The following is a 24,485-nucleotide window of genomic DNA, read 5'->3' on the forward strand; positions in this document are numbered from 1 at the left end:
GTTATGGACAATGTTGTCTTTGTGTATCAGTCAATATATTGGCCACTAGCCACATTTGGCTAATTGGAAATGTGACTAAATGCATTTTTGATTAGTAACTAATATATGAGTGATCAATACTTCCATTGCTCTCATTATCATGGCACAGATATGTGTACTTTAACCATTCTATGAATTAATTAGTAAAAATGGTAAGACAAAGATTGGAATTCTCCGGCTCCCCTCCCAGCAGTGGAGGCAGCTCGACATTGGCCTCCAGTGAGATCTCCCAGTCCTGTTGAAGTCAATGGCCATTTGCCTGTGGCAGCTGGGAAACCCCCTAACAGGAAGAGCCAGAAGATCTCAACCGGAGAGTGCATGTTATAATTGTTGTACACGGTTTACTCCTTGGTTACTGCTAATTGATTATCTGCAAAATGTTGTGGAATATGGGTACAATCATGGAAACATCTACACCATTGAACTGATTTAATGGCCCCTCCTTCAACCGCTCCACCTACAGCTCCCCACCAAACATACCCCCACCTCCCAGGCCATCTTTGATGTTCCCATAGTAGAGTATGCAAGGGGACCAGTAAGAAAGCCAAACTGAGAAAATATTTCCCATGATAATTCACCCACCCCAGGAGTGATTTCAATTCCATGAAGTTCCTTGGAGTTGGCACCTCCTTAATACCTCTCTCATCTTGTCCTCCACTGGATGTAAGCCCTTGCATTTACCCAATAGCCTAAATAGGTCACAGCACTTGCTTGGGAGACACATTTTCCCTTTTCATGTGTCCCCAACCCCCAAGAATTGCTATAAGATCTCTTCCAGGTTTGCTAGGTGTTTACGTTCCAATGTTCCTGTGACCAAGGCGGACAAGACCCGAAGGGCAGGTGACTGGATTCATATCGGCCTTTGTGCATACGTAATAATTGTTACATACTTCTCTGGGAAAGCATGTCTAATTCAAGTTGGAGAGACGTATGGCCCATGTCCAACTTAGCAAATGCAGAGCCACCAGTTAACCTGATGTATAAGTCTTCAATCCATGGCATGCAGTATCTGTCAAGTTTAGAAACCTTAGAAACATAGAACATTACAGCACAGTACAGGCCCTTCAGCCCTCAATGTTGTGCCGTGCTATGTCCTATCCCAAGATCAAGCTATCCCCTCCCTATAATTCTGGAGTGCTCCATGTGCTTATCCAATAACCACTTGAAAGTTCCAAAAGTGTCTGACTCCACTATCACAGCAGGCAGTCTATTCCACACACCAACCACTCTCTGAGTAAAGAATCTATCTCGGACATCCCTCCTAAATCTCCCACCATGAACTTATAGTTATGCCCCCTAGTAACAGTTACATCTATCTGTGGAAATAGTCTCTGCATGTCCACTCTATCAATCCCTCCCATCATTTTATAAACCTCTATTAAGTCACCTCACATCCTCCTCCGCTCCAAAGAGAAAAGCCCCACTTCCCTCAACCTTTCCTCAAGACTTACCCGCCAAACCAGGCAACATCCTGGTAAATCTCCTCTGCACTCTCTCCAGTGCTTCCACATCCTTCTTATAATGAGGTGACCAGAACTGAATACAATATTCCAAATGTGGTCTCACCAATGTCCAGTACAGTTGAGGCATAACCTCACGGCTCTTAAACTCAAACCCCCCTGTTAATAAATGCTAACACACTATAAGCCTTCTTCACGGCTCTATCCACTTGAGTGGCAACCTTCAGAGATCTGTGAATATGAACCCCAAGATCTCTCTGTTCCTCCACATTCCTTAGAACCTGCCGTCGACCCTGTAATCTGCATTCAAGTTTGTCCTACCAAAATGAATCATCTCACACTTATCAGGGTTAAACTCCATCTGCCACTTTTCGGCCCAGCTCTGCATCCTATCAATGTCTCTTTGCAGCCTGCAAGAGCCCTCCAACTCATCCACTACTCCACCAATCTTGGTGTCATCAGCAAATTTACTAACCCACCCTTCAGCCCCTTCTTCCAAGTCGTTGATTAAAAAAAAAAATCACAAATAGCAGAGGACCCAGCACTGACCCCTGTGGTACACCGCTGGTAACTGACCTCCAGTCTGAAAATTTTCCCTCCACCACCACCCTCTGTCTTCTATGATACAGTCAGTTACTTATCCAATCAGCCAAATTTCCTTCTATCCCACACCTCCTTATCTTCTCATGAGCCTACCATGGGGAACCTTATCAAATGCCTTACTAAAATCCACGTATACGACATCAACTGCTCTACCTTCGTCCACACACTTAGTTACCTCCTCAAAGAATTCAATCAAATTTGTGAGGCAGGACTTACCCCTCGTGAAACTGTGCTGACTATCCCGGATTAAACTGAATCTTTCCAATGGTCATAAACCCTCTCAGGACCCTTTCCATTAACTTACTGACCACCGAAGTAAGACTAACTGGCTTATAATTACCAGGGTCATTCCTATTTCCTTTCTTGAAAAGAGGAACAACATTTGCCACTCTCCAGTCCTCTGGCACAATCCCCGTGGACAGTGAGGGCCCAAAGATCAAAGCTAAAGGCTCCGCAATCTCATCCCTTGCCTCCCAAAGTATCCTAGGATGTATCCCATCTGGCTCAGGGGACTTATCCACCCTCAGGTTTTTCAAAATTGTTAATACATCTTCCCTCAGAACATTTACCACCTCCATCCTATCAGCCTGTATCCTCCTCAAAAACATGGCCCGTCTCCTTAGTGAACACTGAAGAAAAGTATTCATTCAACGTCTCACCTATCTCTTCTGACTCCATGCACAAGTTCCCACTACTATCCTTGACTGGTCCTAACCTCACCCTGGTCATTCTTTTATTTTTCACATAACAGTAAAAAGCCTTGGGGTTTTCTTTTATCCGACCCACCAAGGACTTCTCATGCACCCTCCTCACTCTCCTAGGCCCCTTTCTTTAAGTCTTAAACCTTATTGATAGTAAGCTTATAATCTTCTCAAATTTGGACTGACTTATCCAAGTAAAGGACAGGAACAATAGTGCAGCCCACTGCAAATTGGGTCAGGGATCTCTGGGTAGGTCAGACTTTTAGTTACATTAACTTGGGACCTCACATGCTGCCAACAGGATCACCTTCTGCTTCCTCACTTCCCCTCAATATTGTTAGCCCATAAAAGAACACATGTGCTCTGTGTATTGGGCCAAGTCTTCCTAGCTTGCATCTTGGCTTCAAATTTATCAAAAATAAGAATTTTTCTTACCAGAAGATTACTTGTCTCAATGGTAAACGTCTGGAAGGAAGAAGAAAATGTAATAATCTCACCAAGGCCAGTCTTCCGTCACCAATATCCTTTATTTACAATATGCGTAAGATACCAGTCCTGCAGCTGCAGTGTGCAGGTCATAGCCCAGATTCTTCAATTGTCAAATGAGTGGAGCCAACTGGTTTTAAACTATCCCCGCTCCTTCCCTATTGGACAAGCCTCCACTTAATAAAGGAGCTCGTACACTCCCTGGGGAGATCTATTGAAGACCTCCAGTGGGCAATATAATGTCCCATGAATTCCATTTCTTCCCCACCCAGTTTTGAGACACACATTTACCTCTTTAATCTTATTGACCCTATGCCAATTAGCTCGCTTAACAAGGACAAGGGCTGAGGCTCCCACTCTTTGCCTCACTCATTGTCACAGGTTCCTGACCTTGACCACTGGCCAAATTAAAACTGCTTAATCTAAGGACTGTCTCCTGAAACATAGCATTCAGGTAATTCTCCCCCTCCCTGATGGGTCACAATGTGCAAAGCTCAAACTCCATCAACTCTGCACTGGAAATCCTCGGGCTACCAGCACTTGCTACAGAAGTGTTTAACAGGAACCACAATGGGTCCACCAGCTCCCACATCATGCAACTACAACACATCATCTGGCCCTGCATCTCAGTTGTATTTCATTAGATTTTAATTTTTTCTTTAAGTTTCTGACTGATCTTAAGTTTTAAACCTGTAAAATATTTCTCCGATTTACCTTTAATCTGAAACAATTTAGAATAGTGATTTCAATTAGCAGTTGCTTAACAACCAGTAAATTTATAGTTTTCCTATGATGTCAGGCTTTGTTTCATTTCACTCTTTATGGTAAGCCTCTCTCCCACAAATCGCTTCCTCTCACCACCCTCCACCTGCCCCGCTGTTTTAACCCACCCCTCCACCTCTCCCCATGCTGTTTCTCACTATGAAGCTGTTCTCTCTCTCTCCCCGCTGTTTTAACCCACCCCTCCACCTCTCCCCATGCTGTTTCTCACTATGAAGCTGTTCTCTCTCTCCCCCCGCTGTTTTAACTCACCCCTCCACCTCTCCCCATGCTGTTTCTCACTATGAAGCTGTTCTCTCTCTCTCCCCGCTGTTTTAACCCACCCCTCCACCTCTCCCCATGCTGTTTCTCACTATGAAGCTGCGCTCTCTCCCCCTGCTGCTTTAACTCACCCCTCCACCTCTCCCCATGCTGTTTCTCACTCTGAAGCTGTTCTCTCTCCCCGCTGTTTTAACTCACCCCTCCACCTCTCCCCATGCTGTTTCTCACTCTGAAGCTGCGCTCTCTCCCCCCGCTGTTTTAACCCACCCCTCCACCTCTCCCCATGCTGTTTCTCACTATGAAGCTGCGCTCTCTCCCCCCGCTGTTTTAACTCACCCCTCCACCTCTCCCCATGCTGTTTCTCACTATGAAGCTGTTCTCTCTCTCCCCCCGCTGTTTTAACCCACCCCTCCACCTCTCCCCATGCTGTTTCTCACTATGAAGCTGCGCTCTCTCCCCCTGCTGTTTTAACTCACCCCTCCACCTCTCCCCATGCTGTTTCTCACTCTGAAGCTGCAGTCTCTCCCCCCGCTGTTTTAACTCACCCCTCCACCTCTCCCCATGCTGTTTCTCACTATGAAGCTGTTCTCTCTCTCCCCCCGCTGTTTTAACCCACCCCTCCACCTCTCCCCATGCTGTTTCTCACTATGAAGCTGCGCTCTCTCCCCCTGCTGTTTTAACTCACCCCTCCACCTCTCCCCATGCTGTTTCTCACTCTGAAGCTGCAGTCTCTCCCCCCGCTGTTTTAACTCACCCCTCCACCTCTCCCCATGCTGTTTCTCACTATGAAGCTGTTCTCTCTCTCCCCCCGCTGTTTTAACCCACCCCTCCACCTCTCCCCATGCTGTTTCTCACTATGAAGCTGCGCTCTCTCCCCGCTGTTTTAACTCACCCCTCCACCTCTCCCCATGCTGTTTCTCACTCTGAAGCTGCAGTCTCTCCCCCCGCTGTTTTAACTCACCCCTCCACCTCTCCCCATGCTGTTTCTCACTATGAAGCTGTTCTCTCTCTCCCCCCCCCACTGTTTTAACTCACCCCTCCACCTCTCCCTGTGCTGTTTCTCACCCTGAAGCTGTTTTCTCTCTTTCTCTCCCCCGCTGTTTTAACTTGTTTCTCCAGCTTTCCCCATGCTGTTTCTCACTCTGAAGCTGCTCTCTCTCCTCCCGCTGTTTTAATTCACTTCTCCACCTCTCCCCGTTCTGTTTCTCTAATCTTTCTCTAACTCCGTTTCCCTAATCTTAATTAATTGGTGTTAATTTGCTTGTGTTTCAGATTGTAATCCAAAGATTATTATCTTTGAGATTCTGCTTTTTAATTTAGTCCTTAGTTTTTCATTTTTCCATTGCAGATTGCCTTTCCTAGCCCTATGTATGGTGTTGGTACCCGCAATTCTATTTTTATTGTTTTGTGTTGGGGCTGCCTTTAAACTGATGACTAAATCTTAAACCCTAATTTGAGCCCACCCCACCAGCATGACGCCATGAAATCTGCCTGTTTCATTCTTGTTCAGCTACAAGCTAGACGATACAGTGGAGAACAGCGTCTTTAGTGCCATTTCTCCCACCTACTGCACTGCTCTGCCAAAAATGGGATAATTCTTCCCCTTGGTTGGATATATGAAGAACTGAAGAACATTAATTTCCAAGGCTCTTGGGCTGTTTGTGGGCTTTCATAGTTTGTAACTCCTATCCATGGAGCATCAGAAAGTAAAGTTTCAGTGAAAGGAAATAGCAGTGGTAGTAATAATTTAGCTACATGTAGAAAATTAGTTCCCACTGGGCTTAGCTGATAAATGTAATGGAGCTATACAGACTAGAAGGTCCCAGCTGAGAGCAGATTTATATCAGGAGCTGGAAAACGTAATTCTTCTGAAAGTTCTGTTCATTTTTCTTTACAGATTGTGTTCAATACTCTAAGCCTCGTGGGTGTTGCCTAGAAGGTTGTGAAGAATGAAGAAAACATGTAAAGGAGCTGGAACTCAATGCACAATAGTTACTGAAGGACAAGGGATGAGGGTGGGCAGGGACCACAGCTAAAAACAACAGCGTCTTCCCTTCAGAATTGATTCTCCAGTTTCTGACTTGCACATACAGTGGTATTTATTTGAGGTGATGGGGTCTCACCTGCCACCTGAGAGGGTGGAGTTGGCAGTAGGCATTGGCTAACAGCAGATCTATCTTCTTCCTAATACCAGGCACTGAGTGGAACGGTGCTATTACATTGAATTTGAGTAAATCTTACAAGAAAGGTGGATGGGAGAAAACAATGAACTATATGAAGTTAGCTTAACATCAGTTATTGGAAAATGCTGGAATTTATTATTAAGGATGTAAGTAATGGGATAGATAAAGGGGAATCAGTAGATTTGAGGCAGAGTTTTCCTTTTCTCCTCTAAGTGCTGGACCAGGTGAGAAAAGTGTAGTGCAGATCTGCACTGTCGGCTTTCCTCACCATCTTGAGGAAGATGGTTAGTAGAAAAATAACCTGGAGGTGTAACCCACACTGTCATACTAGCAGGTAAGGCCTGAAGAAGCCAGCAACATCAAGTTTCCAGAGATCAGGACATCCTTTAAAAGTATAGTGCCAGGGGCATTGTCAGGGCAGTCCTGAGGGCAATGCCCAGGCAGTGCCAGAGGGCGATGCCAGGGTACTGCCCAGGCAGTTTCCTTTCTCCCCGAAGACTATACTTTTCTGTGCACTCTCGGTGGGTTTCCTTCACCTGGTTCCTGTTTTTAAAAACCTGTTGTTAAGCGTGTTGACATGATGTCACAGTGGTGAGGAGGGTGATCCCAATGTCGTGGGAAGAACAGCAGGGAATCCCTATAATTGTTAATGTATTCAGATTAGATTCCCAATCTTTCTGGGCAAATGTGGGCACAAAGTCCTGGCTGTAATATACCTGGATTCCAAAAATTCGATAAGGTGCCACAGAAAAGGATAATCAGCAAAATAATGGCTCATGGAATTGGGACTAATATATTGGTCAATGGATAGAAAGCAGAGAGTTGGCATAAATGGGGCTTTTTCAAGTCAGCAAGTAAATAGTGGAGCCCCAGCTATTTACAATCTATTTTAATGATTTAGAAACAGAGATTAATGTATCAAAGTTTGCTGATGATAGCAAGCTCGGTGGGAAGATAAGCTGTAGGGAGGATACAGTGAGGCTGTAAAGAGATATAAGCAGGTTAAGTGAGTGGACAACAAGGTGGCAAATCCAATTTAATGTAGGGAAATGTGAAGTTATTCACCTTGGTTGTAAGAATTGAAAAGCAAAGTATTTTTATAATCTTGTAAGTATTCATGTTCAAAGAGACTTGGTGTGCTTGTACAAGGAACACAGAAAGTTAGCATGTAAGTGCAGCAAGCAGTTAGGAAGGCAAGTGGCATATTGGCTTTTATTGCAAGGGGATTGGAGAACAAGGCCGGAATCTTACCACCTTACCAGGATTCTCCCATCCTGCCGTAATGAACAGAGACAACTTTGCTGCAGTGGGAGCGTGGCGTAAATAGCAGATAATATCACACCCGAAGAATATAGAAGTCTTGTTACAATTGTAAAGAGTTTTTGTGAGACCACATCTGGAGCACTGAATGCAGCTTTGGTCTCCACATTTACGAGTGATATACTTGCATTGGAGGCAGTACCACAAAAATTCATTAGATTGATTCCTGAGATGAGGGGGTTGTCCTGTGATGAAAGGCTAGGGTATATTGGGTTTATAAAGGAATTGGTGTTGGAGATAGTGGATGCACTGATTACAATATGCTGGGGTGGCACAGTAACACTGTAGTTACCACTGCTGCTTCACAGCACCAGGGACCCGGGTTCGATTCCCGGCTTGGGTCAATATCAGTGTGGAGGCTGCACGTTTTTCCTGTGTCTGTGTGGATTTCCTCTGGGTGCTGCGGTTTCCTCCCACATTCTGAAAGACATGCTGATTAGATGCATTGACCCGAATAGGTGCCAGATTGAGGCGACTAGGGGTATTTCACAGTAACTTCATTGCAGTGTTAATGTAAGCCTTACTTGTGATTAATAAGTTAACTACTTACTTACAAAATTCTCTGGATGTGGGAAAAGTTCCAGTGGATTGGAAAAATGCTGATATATTGCCCTTGTTCGAAAAGGGAGGGATACAAACTGTAGGAAATTATAAACCAGCTAATTTAACCTGTCATCAGGAAATTGTTAGAATCCACGATATTTGAAAAGTCAAAATGCAGTCCATCAGAGTCAGCATAGTTTCACACAGAGAAAATCATGTTTGACTTTTTTTGAGTTTGACGAAATGTAACAAGCAAGGTGGCTAATGGTGATCCTGTAGATGTAGGAGACAATTTTCCAGCTTAGCCACACTTGATGCAGATTGCCCTGACCCCAGAAAATAGGGTACGACCCTAAAAATTGGTTCCACACCCGGTGCCAAGTGTTTTGCAATCATCCCAGTCCCATTCTATCGCACGAATCGGATCTTACCCAGATAGGGTGCAAGGCTGATTAGCATGAGATTGACTGGATTTCAATCTCATTAGCAAGATCAGCACATGATCATTCCACCCCCACCCTGGAATGTTCCCCTTGCTCTGGCAGGACATCACGTGGGTGCGAATCATTACTGGTCACTTGAACTGTGGTTCAGGCACCACAATGGCAAGGGTGAGTGTGGAGGCGAGTACCGCTTAGCACCAACCCCCAGGGTGCAAGAGTATGGATCAGCCACTGCCATGGTGCACGATGGGATTGGGATCTTCAAGGGTGCAGAGGCTCGAAGGGGAGGGGGTGGAAAAGAGCAAAACTAGAGACAAGTAATATAAGGTAGTCACCAAGAAATCAAATGGGAAATTCAGAATAATATTCTTCAGCCAGAGAATGTGGAAATCATTTCCACAGGGAACAGCTGGAACAAACAGTGCAAATGCATTTAAGGGGAAGCTAGATATGAGGGAGAAGGGAATAAAGTGTTATGCTGATTTAGTAAGATGTAGAAGGATGGGAAGAGGCTACCCGCAAACAGAGAACTTTTTTCTGACTTAACAAATAATGTCAATCTCCCTTATTTTTCACAGATTTAATGAGGCCAATGAAATGCTTGTTAATGAGAGAGACACCCAGATATATCCTGCTCACTGCATTGAGAATTGCACCTCCTGTGATATAAAGGTACTGAAATGGCTTCCTGGCAGTTTGAGTGTGGTATAGGAGCAATGCTTTGTCCAAGTTTCTAGTGGTGAGATATGGCTGTGTTTCACTCAGTGTCTCCCACTGGTTCAGTGGAGGCCAGTAAGTCATGATAGAGAATTCTCAGTCAACAGTAGTGTTTTGGAGTCCTTTCATGCAGAATCTCCATGATTATTTTCACAAAAATCTACTTTATTCATCTGAATAATTCAATCTGAAAGACACATTACAAAATATTTCCAATTTTTATAGCAGTAAAGTGTAGTAATATTCACATTTTCTCCAGAGACCAAGACACACATTGAGATTCAGTTCAGTTACATATAGTTCCATATTTTCATTACAGTGAGTAAAATTCTTTACAAACTATATACATCAGTTATGTTGCACTCTGAGGTGCTTCAATACATTGGTATAAAATTAAAACTAATCACACAGTTTGCAGAGTTTTACCCAGTTACCAACCCCTTGGTGTACATTGGCTGAAAGGCTTCCTTAGACAGCAACCTTCCCCACTGCGGCTCTGCAGCAGCTGCCCCAAGCTTGAGTTTGTCCCTCAGCACGTAGTCCTGGACCTTGAAACTTGCCAGTCTGCAACACTCAGTCAGGGACAATTCTTCGTACTGAAAGACCGACATGTTTCAGGCAGACCAAAGGGTGTTTTTCACCAAGCAGCAGCTGGCATTTATCTCCCTGGGAACAGCCTGTAGAACACAGAGAGCTGCATCACGGAGCTCCTCAACAAATACCACTGCATTTTCCTCCAGAGCTTCTGCACAGTGTCACAGTGGTTAGCAGTGCTGCCTCACAACACCAAGGAACCGGTTCAATTCACAGCTTGGGTCACTGTCTGCGTGGAGTTTGCACTTTCTCCCGTGACTCCCGTGTTCCCCCGGTGACTCCGGTTTCCTCCCACAGCCAAAAAGAAAATGTGGTGGTTAGGTGCATTGGCCGTGTTAAATTCTCCCTCAGTATACCTGAATAGGCACCAAAGCATGGCAGCCAGGGGATTTTCACAGTAACTTCATTGCAGTATTAATGTAAGCCTACTTGTGACTAATAAATAAACTTTAAACCTTTTTTGCAAAGACGCATTCTACAAGGAGGTTGACAACCATCTAAGAACATAAGAAATAGGAGCAGGAGTAGGCCATCTAGCCCTTCGAGCCTGCCCCGCCATTCAATAAGATCATGGCTGATCTGTTGTGTCTCAGTTCCACTTTCCCGCCCTCTCCCCATAACCCTTAATCCCCTCGCTTATCAAAAACCCATCAACCCGCATCTTAAATATATTTAGCGAGGCAGCCTCCACCACTTCAACGGGCAGAGAATTCCAGAGATTCACCACCCTTTGAGTAAAGAAGTTCCTCCTCAACTCCGTTCTAAACCGCGCCCCCCCACTTTATCTTGAGGCTGTGCCCTCTAGTCCTACTGTCCTTTCTGAGCGGGAAGAGCCTCTCCACCTCTATCCTATCCATCCCATTCATCATCTTATATGTCTCAATGAGATCTTCCCTCATTCTTCTAAACTCTAACGAGTATAAGCCCAGTTTATTCAGCCTCTCCTCATAGCTCAACCCCCTCAACTCCGGTATCAGCCTAGTAAACCTTCTCTGCACTCCCTCCTAGGCCAAAATATCCTTGCGTAAGTGCGGCGACCAAAACTGCACACAGTACTCCAGCTGCGGCCTCACCAATGCCCTATACAGCCGCAGCAAGACCTCCCTACTTTTATATTCAATCCCCCTCGCTATGAAGGCCAGCATCCCATTCGCCTTCCTGACCACCTGCTGCACCTGCAGGCTGGGTTTTTGCGACTCATGCACAAGGACCCCGAGGTCCCTCTGCACCGTCGCATGCTGCAGTTTTTCGCCATGTAAGTAATAGTCCTTCCTACCATTATTCCTACCAAAGTGGACAACTTCACACTTGCCAACATTAAATTCTATTTGCCAGTTCCTGGCCCATTCGCCCAGCCTATCTAGATCCTTCTGCAGACTTTCCACGCCCTCCGAACAATTTGCCGTTCCACCAATCTTGGTGTCATCAGCAAATTTCAACACCATACACTCGGTTCCCTCCTCCAGATCATCTATATAAATGGTAAATAGCTGAGGCCCCAGCACCGACCCCTGGGGCACTCCACTAGTCACCAACCGCCAATCCAAATAGCACCCATTGACCCCCACTCTCTGCCTCCTATTTGACAGCCAATCCCCTATCCACGCTAACACCCTACCCCCAACTCCATGCCCCCTTACCTTCTGTAATAGCCCCTTGTGCGGCACCTTATCAAACGCCTTCTGAAAACCAAGAAAGACCACATCCACCGGCTCTCCTCTATCCACCGCCCTAGACACATCCTCATAGAACTCCAATAAATTTGTCAGACACGATTTCCCCTTAACGAAACAGTGCTGCGTCTGCTCTATCAAACAATTCTCCTCAAGATGCCTCACTATTCTCTCCTTGATGATGGATTCTAACATTTTACCTACAACAGACGTTAAACTAACCGGCCTATAATTCCCTGCCTTTTGCCTGCCACCCTTCTTAAACAACGGCGTAACATTAGCCGTTTTCCAATCTTCCGGCACTTCTCCGGAATCCAGCGAGGTTTGGAAAATCTCTTCCCCTCTGAATCTCCATAACAGGTTTGCAAGTGTGTTTGCGTTGGGTGTAGCATATGGAGGGGTCACTCTAGATGGAATGATATGTTTTATTGTAAAGTTTTTATTGTGGAAATCAACTAGGAGAAATTCTAATTGGATTCCTTTCTCAGAGCAGACATTGACTTCAGGTCATGTTATCCTGGGTAACAGCACTGGTTATTATGGAGATAGGGCCAGCCATTATGCCAGAGTTGGTGCCAACCAACAACCAATCCAAAAGATGGTAGCCTGGTAGTAGGTCCTGATGAGCTTTTCCTTGTCCTTGTACAGGGAGAGACGATTGGCTTCCACAACTAGCTGCTGACAGAAGGAAGACATTTCCTATTGCAATTTGGATAGTGTTCTAACTCAGTTTTCTTATCTTCCATTGAAGACATGCAAACTATGTGGACATTGTCTCTTGGCCAGGCTGAAGCCTGTTCTGGAAGAAGCTTTCCTGGAGCGTGTGAATCGAGGAAACACCAGACGGGTTGTTCCTCAGCCAATGGTAATGATCTTGCTGTAATAGATAAAAAAAAGGTGTAATAGATAAATTCAATTGGGAGGAGAATGAGGGAGAAAGAACCACAGACACATACAGAAAAGGGGCCAAAGCACTTACTGTCAAGGGTAACGATGCCACTTGCTTAAAAGAGGATTTTACAAAATATTAAAACATTGCTCCAAACAAATCAAATGGCCAAATCTGAACAGTGGCACCCCAATCTTAGACAGGTTTACAGCAAAATGGGTGACCTATTTAACTTAAATACTCATTGTATCCCTCAGCCATTGAAGTTTCAATAGCAATTGAAACAGCACTTCCCTTAACTGAGCTGAACCATGGGGAAAGAGATGGGGAGTGGGACTAATCAAATCACTCTTTCTAAGAGCTGGTGCAAATATGATGGATTAAGTGGCCTCCTTCTGTCTGATTCTAATCAAGTAGCAGAGTGGTTACAAACTTATCTTTAAATTCACATTTCAATATGCCCTGCAGTCTAAACAATTCATAGCATCCATGATTGAAAAAGCAGAAATGGGACTCCAATCTATTCATCCACATTAGAACAAAGAACAATACAGCACAGGGATAGCCCCTTCGGCCCTCCAAGCCTGCACTGACACATTGTCCTATCTAGACCAACTGCTTGTATCCCTCTATTCCCCACCTGATCATGTATCCATTCTGATAAGTCTTACATGTTGCTACATGCTTCAACTGCCTCACTTGGCAGTGCATTCCAGCGCCGCACCCACCCCCCCCCCCCCCATCACTCTCTGTGTAAAAGTCTTTCCCCACACATCTCTCCTGAATTTTTCCCCCCTTACTGTGAACTTGTGCCCTCTTGTATACACATTCGTATGAACCACTGGGAGGAACTCCTAAAAGCAGCATCTCAAGTATTCCCAATTTAGGCAAGTTACTCACAAGTTAGGTGATGACGTGCTAAGTGTCAGATTTGCACATTGATGCCCATTCTCCTATTGGCATCACCTGTATTAGAGGAGAGTCCTGATGCCTGGAGGCCTTGATAACACAAAAGACTGAGAGATCTGCCCTCCTACCTCTGAGACCTCAGTTTGAATATAACTTGGGCTAATCTAACAATAGAAAAACCCCTAATTTTCTCTGTCTATTTGGAGTTTCTACCAAAGTTCTGATGGCTGAGTGGAAGAGCTGCCCCTTTGCAGGGGAATTTTCTACCATGTCAAAATTAAAATTGAATTGAGTTTGAATTTTGTACCTTATCTGTGTAAGCGTATAATACAAAAATGCCTGTATTAAATTACAATTGAGTCCCTCTCATTTAAGGAATACCTATTGATGATTATTATAGATGATTGGAGTTAACACAAACTGTCAGAGTAAAGGGAGTTTCTCTCTCCATTTAACCCATGCTAATACTTGGTGAATGTGCTTGTTTCTGATCTTGTCTGTCAGTTTGTTATCTTGATGCTAAAAATAATACAAATATAGAATATATGCATGTATTAAATATATTAAGACATACAGGTATATCCGTGTGTATATATTCATATGTGTGTCTATATATATATGTATACATATTATATATATGATACATATATATATATAAAATGTATGTATATATTATAGATATATAATTTAAGCTTAGCTACGGTATTGAAGGTGGGGGAGGGGCATGCAGAGAGGAGTGCTGTCCTCACACATTAAGAAAAGTTCACCCATACACTGATAATCTTACAGAGACAACAAGACATGCAACAATATCAGCCTTTGGAAGACAGCAGGCTAACAGAAGCCAATCAACTGATGGCGTGGTGGTTCCGAGGGAAGTGTCTGCAGGATGCAGCTTGGTGCATTTGACAAAAAATCTGAGGAAAGTTAGGTAATTCAAGAAGTGGAAGCCTATTGCTCTGATACGAGCTGTGACTCCCCTGCTCAAGGCCCAGGATGTATGGCTGAGTCAAAATTTGGTGATACAAATAGATTTTTCCAAGCAATACTGCTCACAAGCCCAATTACAAACTCAACAATCATCAGCTCTGCCATCTTATTCCGATAGAGCTTGCAGGAGTTTGTTTCAGACCTAATATTGTGCTACCTTTTATGCAGGAGATTTCTCTTTATTAAATACAGCTCAGCAAATACAAAGAACTCACGGAGTCAGTGATTCTGGCTGAAGATGTGCTTTTATTGCCAAGGTCCAGTTGACATGTATGGGAGAATAATTTGGAACAGCCCAAATTATTTTAAGTTGCATTGTTATCAGCAAAATTATAATTTTGCAAAAACCATTTGACTGCCTCTTTTGTTCATCCTAGCTGCTCGAGCCAATAATTTTAGTATAAGTCATTTATCTTGGCCAATAACATTTTACCTTTTGGCATCATGAGAATTCATTAGTTCATAGAATCCAAAACTCCCTCACACTGCCTCTTAGCAACCCCAATTACGTAGGTCGAGGAGTTCAAGAATTCCTTTCCCACTGTCTGCTGAGCAATTCCTAATCCTTATTCTATTGTTCAGCTGTCTGGGAAACTTGTACTTTCTAAAGCCCACATTGATAAGAAAGTTCATAGTAGCTATATTATTTTCAAGGAATGTGGCTGTTCTTGCTCAGGTATATCCCATCATGCTTAGAGCAGTCTGTAATTGGCCAAGATGTACAGAATAATATGTTTTTCAAAAATACATGTTTAAATTCTCTAACAATGGTTATATGTGTTTCTATGCAAAGTTTACCTCTGTAACTTCAGGTACTTTGTATTTTTATTATACTGTATTCACTCTAAATTAGTTTATCTTAATCTATTAGCCTTTTAGTCCCAGGTTATCCTAAATCCCTCAAACAGAGCTGCAACTGCCCCATATTGGTGCGACCTTATCCAGAATTGAAGATATAAAGCCACTCCATACCCATCTCATCCTACTCTAGAATCTGGCCTCTTAATCCTAGGGTTGTAGAGGTATACCTCTTTGGTGCCATTCTGTTCCGGGATTGAAAAGATACAACTATTACCTTACTGGTGCCATCTAACCAAGGACTGCAGGAATTGTAGTGGGCAGGACAACAATTTGACGGACCAACGAAAGGTCCATTGACTTTGATTAGGTAATTCCAATCCATAAAACAGCATGGAGTGTGTTATTTGCTTGAAAACAATCAACGAATGCATACTTTAAATTAAGCAACTTTAAATCAAAAAAATAATAGAACATAGAACACTACAGCACAAATAGGCCCTTCGGCCCACAAGTTGTGCCGATCATATCCATACCTACCAGGCCTATCTATAACCCTCAATCCCATTAAATCCCATGGCATCTCCTCTGTACCTAGTCCCCTGCACCTTAAACCTGTGCCCCCTCGTAGCGACCATTTCAGCCCTGGGAAATAGCCTCCGAGAATTCACCCTCTATCAAACCCCACTTGGAGTACTGTGCGCAGTTCTGGTCACCTCAGGGATGTGGAAGCTATTGAGAGGGTACAGAGGAGATTTACAAGGATGTTGCCTGGATTGGGAGGCATGCCTTATGAGGATAGGTTGAGGGAGCTAGGTCTCTTCTCCCTAGAGAGACGAAGGTTGAGAGGTGACCTGATAGAGGTTTATAAAATGTTGAGAGGAATAGATAGGATGGATTCTCAGAGGCTATTTCCCAGGGCTGAAATGGTCGCTACGAGAGGACACAGGTTTAAGGTGCTGGGGAGCAGGTACAAAGGAGATGTCAGGCGTACGTTTTTCAGTTGGAGGGTGGTGAGTGAGTGGAATCGGCTGCTGTCAGTGGTGGTAGAGGCAAACTCACTGGGGTCTTTTAAAGACTTCTGGATGAGTACATGGGATTTAATGGGATTGGGAGTTACAGATAGTTCTATGGCCTGGTAGGTATGGATATGATCGGCGCAACTTGTGGGCCGAAGGGCCTGTTTGTGCTGTAGTGTTCTATGTTCTATAACTTGACCAACTTCAGTTAATGCATCTGTGGCGTTAGTGTACATTTAAAAATTTTGTAAAAATCATGTTCTCTGCAGCTATAAGCTGTTTTGGTTTCATTGTTGCTGGGCCATCTGCTCAAAGTCCTTTTTATTGCTCCTTCAGTGGTTTAAATGGGTTTGTTTTGTTTATAAAGCAGACAATGCTTTAGTAGTTTAAGGAAAGAACCTAGTCAAACGTATATAGAATTTGAAAGAATCAAACAAAGTAATTGTAATAGGTGGATAAGGGCTTTGAAAATAGACTGGATGTATGAAGCTCTGAGAGAAATGATTATTTTGGAGGAGTTTAAAAATTCACTTCCTGATGTAGAGAGAACTCATGTGAAAGAGCAGAAGATTAAAATTGTGAGGTTAGCAGCAGAAATGGCATGATTATGAATTAGTTAGGATAAATAACTGGCTGTTGGATAAGTAACTGGCTGTATCATAGAAGACAGAGGGTGGTGGTGGAGGGAAAATTTTCAGACTGGAGGCCGGTTACCAGCAGTGTACCAGGGATCAGTGCTGGGTCCTCTGCTTCTTGTGATTTTTATCAATGACTTGGAAGAAGGGGCTGAAGGGTGGGTTAGTAAGTTTGCTGACAACACCAAGATTGGTGGAGTAGTGGATGAGTTGGAGGGCTCTTGCAGGCTGCAAAGAGACATTGACAGGATGCAGAGCTGGGCCGAAAAGTGGCAGATGGAGTTTAACCCTGATAAGTATGAGATGATTCATTTTGGTAGGACAAACTTGAATGCAGATTACAGGGTCGATGGCAGGTTCTAAGGAATGTGGAGGAACAGAGAGATCTTGGGGTTCATATTCACAGATCTCTGAAGGTTGCCAGTCAAGTGGATAAAGCCATGAAGAAGGCTTGTAGTATGTTGGCGTTTATTAACAGGGGGTTTGAGTTTAAGAACCGTGAGGTTATGCTGCAGCTATACCGGACATTGGTGAGACCACATTTGGAATATTATGTTCAGTTCTGGTCGCCTCATTATAAGAAGGATGTGGAAGCATTGGAGAGAGTGCAGAGGAGATTTACCAGGATGTTGCCTGGTTTGGAGGTCTTATGAGGAAAGGTTGAGGGACCTGGGGCTTTTCTCTTTGGAGCGGAGGAGGATGAGAGGCGACTTAATAGAGGTTTATAAGATGATGAGAGGGATTGATAGAGTGGACATGCAGAGACTATTTCCTCGGGTGGATCTAGGAGGCATAACTATAAGGTTCATGGTGGGAGATTTAGGAGGGATGTCCGAGGTAGATTCTTTACTCAAGAGAATGGTTGGGGTGTGGGATAGACTGCCTGCTGTGATAGTGGAGTCGGACACTTTAGGAACTTTCAAGCGGTTATTGGATAGGCACATGGAGCCTATCCAATAGGAATAATTAGAGGAAGGGTATAGCTTGATCTTGGGATTGGACATAGCTCGGCACAACATTGAGGGCTGAAGGGTCTATACTGTGCTGTAATGTTCTATGTTTCTAGTTCATAAATCAGGATGTGGAGATGCTGGCATTCGACTGGGGTGGGCACAGGAAGAAGTCTCACAACACCAGGTTGAAGTCCAACAGGTTTATTTGGAATCACAAGCTTTCGGAGTGCTGCTCACCTGAGGAAGGAGCAGTGCTCTGAAAGCTCATGATTCCAAATAAACCTGTTGGACTTAAATCTGGTGTTGTGAGACTTCTTACTGTTCATAAATCAAGGTTTGGTTTCTGACATCAGTTTCAGCCTGTGAGGGACATAAACTGGGGAAAAGAGAAATCCTCAGGTGATAAAGGTGGAGGAGATTTTGTGTGGAGATAATAAAGACAGTTTATTTCAGGTTAAAAAGGAAATATAGGAGGGTGGAAGAGAAATAAAAAGATGTTCAGATGTTTTGTACTGTTATAAATTAGGCCATGCAAAGTCGCAGTATTGGCAGTTAAAGAAAAGCACTGGGAAGACTGATGTGGTAAAACAGAATAAGCCAATGGTTTGTTAAAGTGGTACGAGAAAATCCAATCGAAGTGAAGGAGGTGCAACAGAAGGTACAGCCTGATAAGGAGTTGATTGATGAAAAGATGCCAGATCTCTTTAAAGAATTTACTTGTGTGGGTAAGGTTTACTCATGTGTACCAGGAGGAGTAGGTAAAGAAGATAAAATTTTAAGAGATTCGGGAGCAAGTCAATCTTTGATAATAAGAGATGAGGAGTTATGTAGTTTGGAAGGAACATTGCCAGAAAAAGTGTTAATGTGTGGAATTCAGGGTGAAAAGAGTAGTGTTCTCTTATACAAGAGTCCAGTGAAGAGTGGTGAAGTGGTAGAAGGAGTAATAGAGAAATTATCTTGTCCAGGAATACAGTTTATGTTGAGTAACAGTATAGCTGGATCACAGGTGAGAGTGATACCTATGTGGTTGAAAAGCCAATGGAGATGTTGAAAGATGCATATCCTGCAATTTTTCCTGATTGCGTAATAACAAGGTCACAAAATTACAGATTAAGACAAGAGGAGAAATCAAAGAATAAAGCTAAGAAAGTTGAAGTTCAATTATCAGAAACAATTTTTCATCAGGTGATTGCAAAAGAACAAGAATAGGTGGAGGATGAGCTGGATATTTTTAGTTCGGGAACATTGGCAGAGTTACAACAGAAAGATATAGAAATAAAACAGTTGTATCAGAAAGCATACGCTGAAGAGGAATCTGAGTATATACCAGAATGTTAAAGAATTTCAAAAGGCTTTTTTTACACAGAGGGCGATGGATGCCTGGAACTCGCTACTGGGGAGGTAGTGGAAGCTGATACAGTCGTGATTTTTAAGGGGTGTCTTGACAAATACATGAATAGGATGGGAATAGAGGGATAATGTCCCCAGAAGGGCCGGGGGGGAGGGGTTCAATCAGGCAGCATCGTTGGTGCAGGTTTGGAGGGTCAAAGGGCCTGTTCCTGTGTTGTAATTTTTGTTGTTCTTTGCACTAAAAATTGAGTGGATTAACTTTGGATAAGAATCACAAACTGCTTTAACTATATTACAGAAGGTACCGTCTACATCGAAGCGGATATAACCAGTTAAAAGATTTAAACGTTTTCAATTTAAAAATGTATTTCAGATGTATTTTATACCAAAATGTAGGCTGCCACGAGGTAAGCTGAGTAGACAGGCCACATTCTTTTAAAACAATACCGTCACAGAGCACAGTTACTGTCAGTTACAAGTCATGGAAAGTACGAGATCTCAAATCTAAGAATGTAAAGGATCATTCATTTTCACCGATTAAGATCCCTGTCCAGACAGTGAGAAATTGGACTTTTGAGCTCTGCAACCTACATAATAGAAGTTACAATGAGACGACAGGAAATGCACCTTTGAACTCTTATGATTAGCGTCATAGAAATTGCTAGGAGGCAAGAAGGTAGGAGTTTCCGGATTTTACTTAATTCCCAGGATGTCAGAGGAAGGATGCAATTGGTAAAGTATATGACATCATAGAGTCATGGAGTCATAGAGGTTTACAACATGGAAACAGGCCCTTCAGCCCGACTTGTCCATGCCGTCCTTTTTTTTAAATCCCTAAGCTAATCCCAATTGCCCACATTTGGTCCATATCCCTCTATACTCATCATACCCATGTAACTGTCTGAATGCTTTTTAAAAGTTAAAATTGTACCCGCCTCTACTACTATCTCTGGCAGCTTGTTCCAGACACTCACCACCCTCTGTGTGAAAAAATTGCCCCCGGACACTTTTGTATCTCTCCCCTCTCACCTTAAACCTATGCCCTCTGATTTTAGACTCCCCTACCTTTGGGAAAAGATATTGACTATCTACCTTGTCTATGCCCCTCATTATTTTATAGACCTCTGTAAGGTCACCCCTCAGCCTCCTATGCTCCAGAGAAAAATGTCCCAGTCTATTCAGCCTCTTCTTATAACTCAATCCATTAAGTCCCGGTAGCATCCTTGTAAATCACTTCTCTGCTTTAATAGTTTAATTATATCCTTTCTATAATAGGGTGACCAGAATTGCACACAGTATTCCAAGTGTGGCCTTACCAATGCCTTGTACAACTTCAACAAGATGTCCCAACTCCTGTATTCGATATTCTGACCGATGAAACCAAGCATGCCAAGTCAACATAAGAACTTAAGAAATAGGAGCAGGAGTAGGCCTTCTAGCCCTTCGAGCCTGCCCCACCGTTCAATAAGATCATGGCTGATCTGTCGTGGCTCAGTTCCACATTCCCGCCTTCTCCCCATAACCCTTAATCCCCTTGCCTATCAAAAACCTATCTACCCGCGTCTTAAATATATTTAGCGAGGCAGCCTCCACCACTTCAACGGGCAGAGAATTCCAGAGATTCACCACCCTTTGAGTGAAAAAGTTCCTCCTCAACTCCGTTCTAAACTGCCCCCCCCTTATCTTGAGGCTGTGCCCTCTAGTCCTGCTGTCCTTTCCACCTCTATCCTATCCATCCCATTCATCATTCATCATCTTGTACGTGCCTTCTTCACCACTCTGTCCACCTGTGACTCCACTTTCAAGGAGCTATGAATATGTACCCCTAGATCTCTTTGTTCTGTAACTCTCCCCAGCACCCTATCATTATTTGAGTAGGCCCAGCCCTGGTTCAATCTACCAAAATGCATCACCTTGCATTTGTCTAAATTAAGCTCCATCTGCCATTTGTCAGCCCACTGGCCCAATTGATCAAGATCCCATTGCAATTGGAGATAACTTTCTTCATTGTCCACTATGCCACCAATCACTAACTATGTCCCCTATATTCTCATCCAAATCATTAATATAAATGACAAATAACAGTGGGCCCAGCACTGATCCCTGAGGCACACTGCTGGTCACAGGACTCCAGTTTGAAAAACAACTCTCTACAACCTGTCAAGAAGCCAATTTTGTATCCACTTAGATACCTCACCCTGGATCCCATGAGATTTAACTTTATGCAACAACCTACCATGCGCTACCTTGTCAAAGGCCTTGCTAAAGTCCATGTAGACAACATCAACTGCACTGCCCTCATCTACCTTCTTGGTTACCCCTTCAAAAAACTCAATTAAATTTGTGAGACATGATTTTCCACTCACAATGGCATGCTGACGGTCCTGAATCAGTCCTTGCATCCATAAATGCCTGTAGATCCTGTCTCTCAAAATACTTTCCAACAATTTATATAGTGTAGTAACAATGATTGACCTGTACTAGTGGTGATTGGTTCATATCTGACAGGGATGAACCAGATGGCAGGAAAAATGAACATGGAAGATCTATAATAACATTGACAAATGTAGTGTAACCTCAGAGACGCATGGCACTGTCTGATGCCTCCTCCCATTGTACATTGGTCAATGATCCAGGTGGGCTTCTTATAATACTCCTGAGGTTTCTGACTAAATTATAATATATCTTACACATTAACTGGAGGGCAGTTTGTCCCACATTCTGTGCTAGAATTGACTTATTTTCAGCTCTTAAAGTAGGATATATTTTAAAAAGATCCCAGTTTACAGAAACATTCTGAGTCTCTATACAAATATAAATGACTCAATATCTTGCATTATCTTCATTGTACTGTTGCTAAACCATGGCTCTCATGGATGTTATATGGACTATGGAGAAACAATCATGTAAATGGTTCTTGGTGAGAGTAAGGACATGAGGCAAGGTTGGAGTTGAGCACTACTACAGTGTTATGTTTGACTTCAAGATAAGCTTCCCATTACATATCTGCACCATCACCTCGGACTTACTATTTCCACCACTGTAGCACCAACCTTGCCTCAGCTCGCTGCTACTAGAACTCTCATCAATGCATTTTTGACATCCAGAATTGCCTATTTCAACGCACTGTTGGCCAGCCTTTTACACTGTAAACACTGTAAGTTCGAGGTCATCCAAAATTCTGCCCATGACCTTATTCTTACCAAGATCCATTTACCCAACTTCCCCTGCGCTCATGGACTTACTTTGGCTTCCTCACAACCTGGTCAGGGTGAGAACTCCTTGGAGGAAAACAAAAATGTTTTGGGGATGTCTTCAAAGCATTCCAAAAGAGGTCAAACTTCCTCGCTGAGTCCTGAGAGTCTCCAGCTTGTTACTGCCCAAAACAGAGAAATTTCACCTGGTTCAGCATCAGCCCCATTGACAGGCTTTGTCAGGAATTTACAGAGGTGAAGTTGAGGCATTGGACAGGGCACACAAACTTCAAACAATTCAACTATCCAACCCTTCAATCATCACCTGCATTTGGTCAAATCTGCAGATCGCACATTGAACTTAGAACCAATTGAACGGAATTGGACTGCCTAAAGAGAGAGAAGACTTTGGCTCCTAGTTTTCTGATCCCTCTATGGCCTCAATCTATGTAATCTCCTCAAGCCCCACAACTCTTAAGATATCTGTGTTCCTCTAATTCTGGCCTCTTGAGCATCCTCAATTTTAATAACATCTCCATCAGCCAGGCCTTCAGATGTGAAGGCCCTAACCTCTGGAATTTCCTCGCTAAACTTCTGTGTCCCTCTCGTTCTTTTCTCCTTTAGTATGTTACTTAAAAAGCTATGTCTTTGATTGAGCTTTTAGTATTCCACTCTCCTTAGGTGACAGTGTCAACATTGCTTTATACCGCTCCTGTGAAGTGCCTTGGGCGTTTGCATTACATTATAAAGATGCTTTATGAAGAGATGTTGTTGATTCTTATTATTCAAGTTGCAGATAACCATATGAACCAGAGTCCAGATTTTTCTTGATGAAGAGCTCTGACAAAGGGTCATCCAGACTCAAAACTTTGGCTCTATTCTCTCTTCACAGATGCTGTTAGACCTGCTGAGATTTTCCAGCATTTTCTGTTTTTGTTTCAGATTCCAACATCCATAGTAATTTGCTTTTACCCAGGGTTTTCTTGGTAGAAAGAACAATGAGAAGCTTCTCAAGACTCCAGAGGTATTTGATTTACTTTGATTTGATTTGATTTATTATTGTCATGTGTATTCACATACAGTGAAAAGTATTGTTTCTTGCATGTTATACAAAGCATACCGTTCATCAAGAAGGAAATGAGAGAGTGCAGAATGTAGTGTTACAGTCATAGCCAGGGTGTAGAGAAAGATCAACTTAATACAAGGTACTCCATTCAAAAGTCTGACGGCAGTAGGGAAGAAGCTGTTTTTGAGTCAGTTGGTACATGACCTCAGACTTTTGTATCTTTTATCTGATGGAAGAAGGTGGAAGAGACTGGGATGTGTAGGGTCCTTAATTATGCTGGCTGCTTTGCTGAAGCAGTGGAAAGTGTAGACAGAGTCAGTGGATGGGAGGCTGGTTTGCATGATGGATTGGGCTACATTCACAACCTTTTGTAGTTTTTTGCAGTTTTGGGCAGAGCAGGAGCTATACCAATCTGTGATGCAACCAGAAAGAATGTTTTTTATGGTGTAAAAGTTGGTTAGAGTCGTAGCTGATATGCCAAATTTCCTTAGTCTTCTGAGAAAGTAGGCATTGGTAGGCTTTCTTAACTATAGTGTCAGCATGGGGAGACCAGGACAGATTCTTGCTGATCTGGACACCTAAAAACTTGAAGCTCTCGACCCTTTCTACTTTGTCTCAGTTGATGTAGACAGGGGCATGTTCTCCTGTATGCTTCCTGAAGCTGATGACAATCTCCTTTGTTTTGTTGACATTGAGGGAGAAATTATTGTCCACACGCTAGTTCACCAGATTCTCTATCTCATTCCTGTACTCTGTCTCGTCACTTTTTCAGATCTGTCTCACTACAGTGGTGTCATCAGCAAACCTGAAAATCGAATTGGAGGGGAATTTGGCCGCACAGTCCTAGGTCTATAAGGGGTATAGTAGGGGGCTAAGAAC

General features: G+C 43.3%; 1 protein-coding gene across 1 annotated transcript in view; it reads left to right on the forward strand.

Annotated features, from left to right (window-relative positions):
- Positions 1-14,643, forward strand: part of LOC145345571 (putative tubulin polyglutamylase ttll-15) — a 117,171-nt gene extending 102,528 nt beyond the window's left edge. Inside the window, 4 exon segments of the mRNA XM_080193408.1 lie at positions 6,228-6,292; positions 9,398-9,491; positions 12,555-12,668; positions 14,391-14,643. Coding sequence (XP_080049534.1) covers positions 6,228-6,292; positions 9,398-9,491; positions 12,555-12,668; positions 14,391-14,510 — 393 coding nt within the window. The 3' untranslated portion in view covers positions 14,511-14,643.
- Positions 14,644-24,485: the final 9,842 nt, after the last annotated feature.

The sequence above is a fragment of the Carcharhinus amblyrhynchos genome, chromosome 7 (genome assembly GCF_965287045.1).
Source record: "Carcharhinus amblyrhynchos chromosome 7, sCarAmb.v2.hapA, whole genome shotgun sequence".
NCBI lineage: Eukaryota > Metazoa > Chordata > Chondrichthyes > Carcharhiniformes > Carcharhinidae > Carcharhinus > Carcharhinus amblyrhynchos.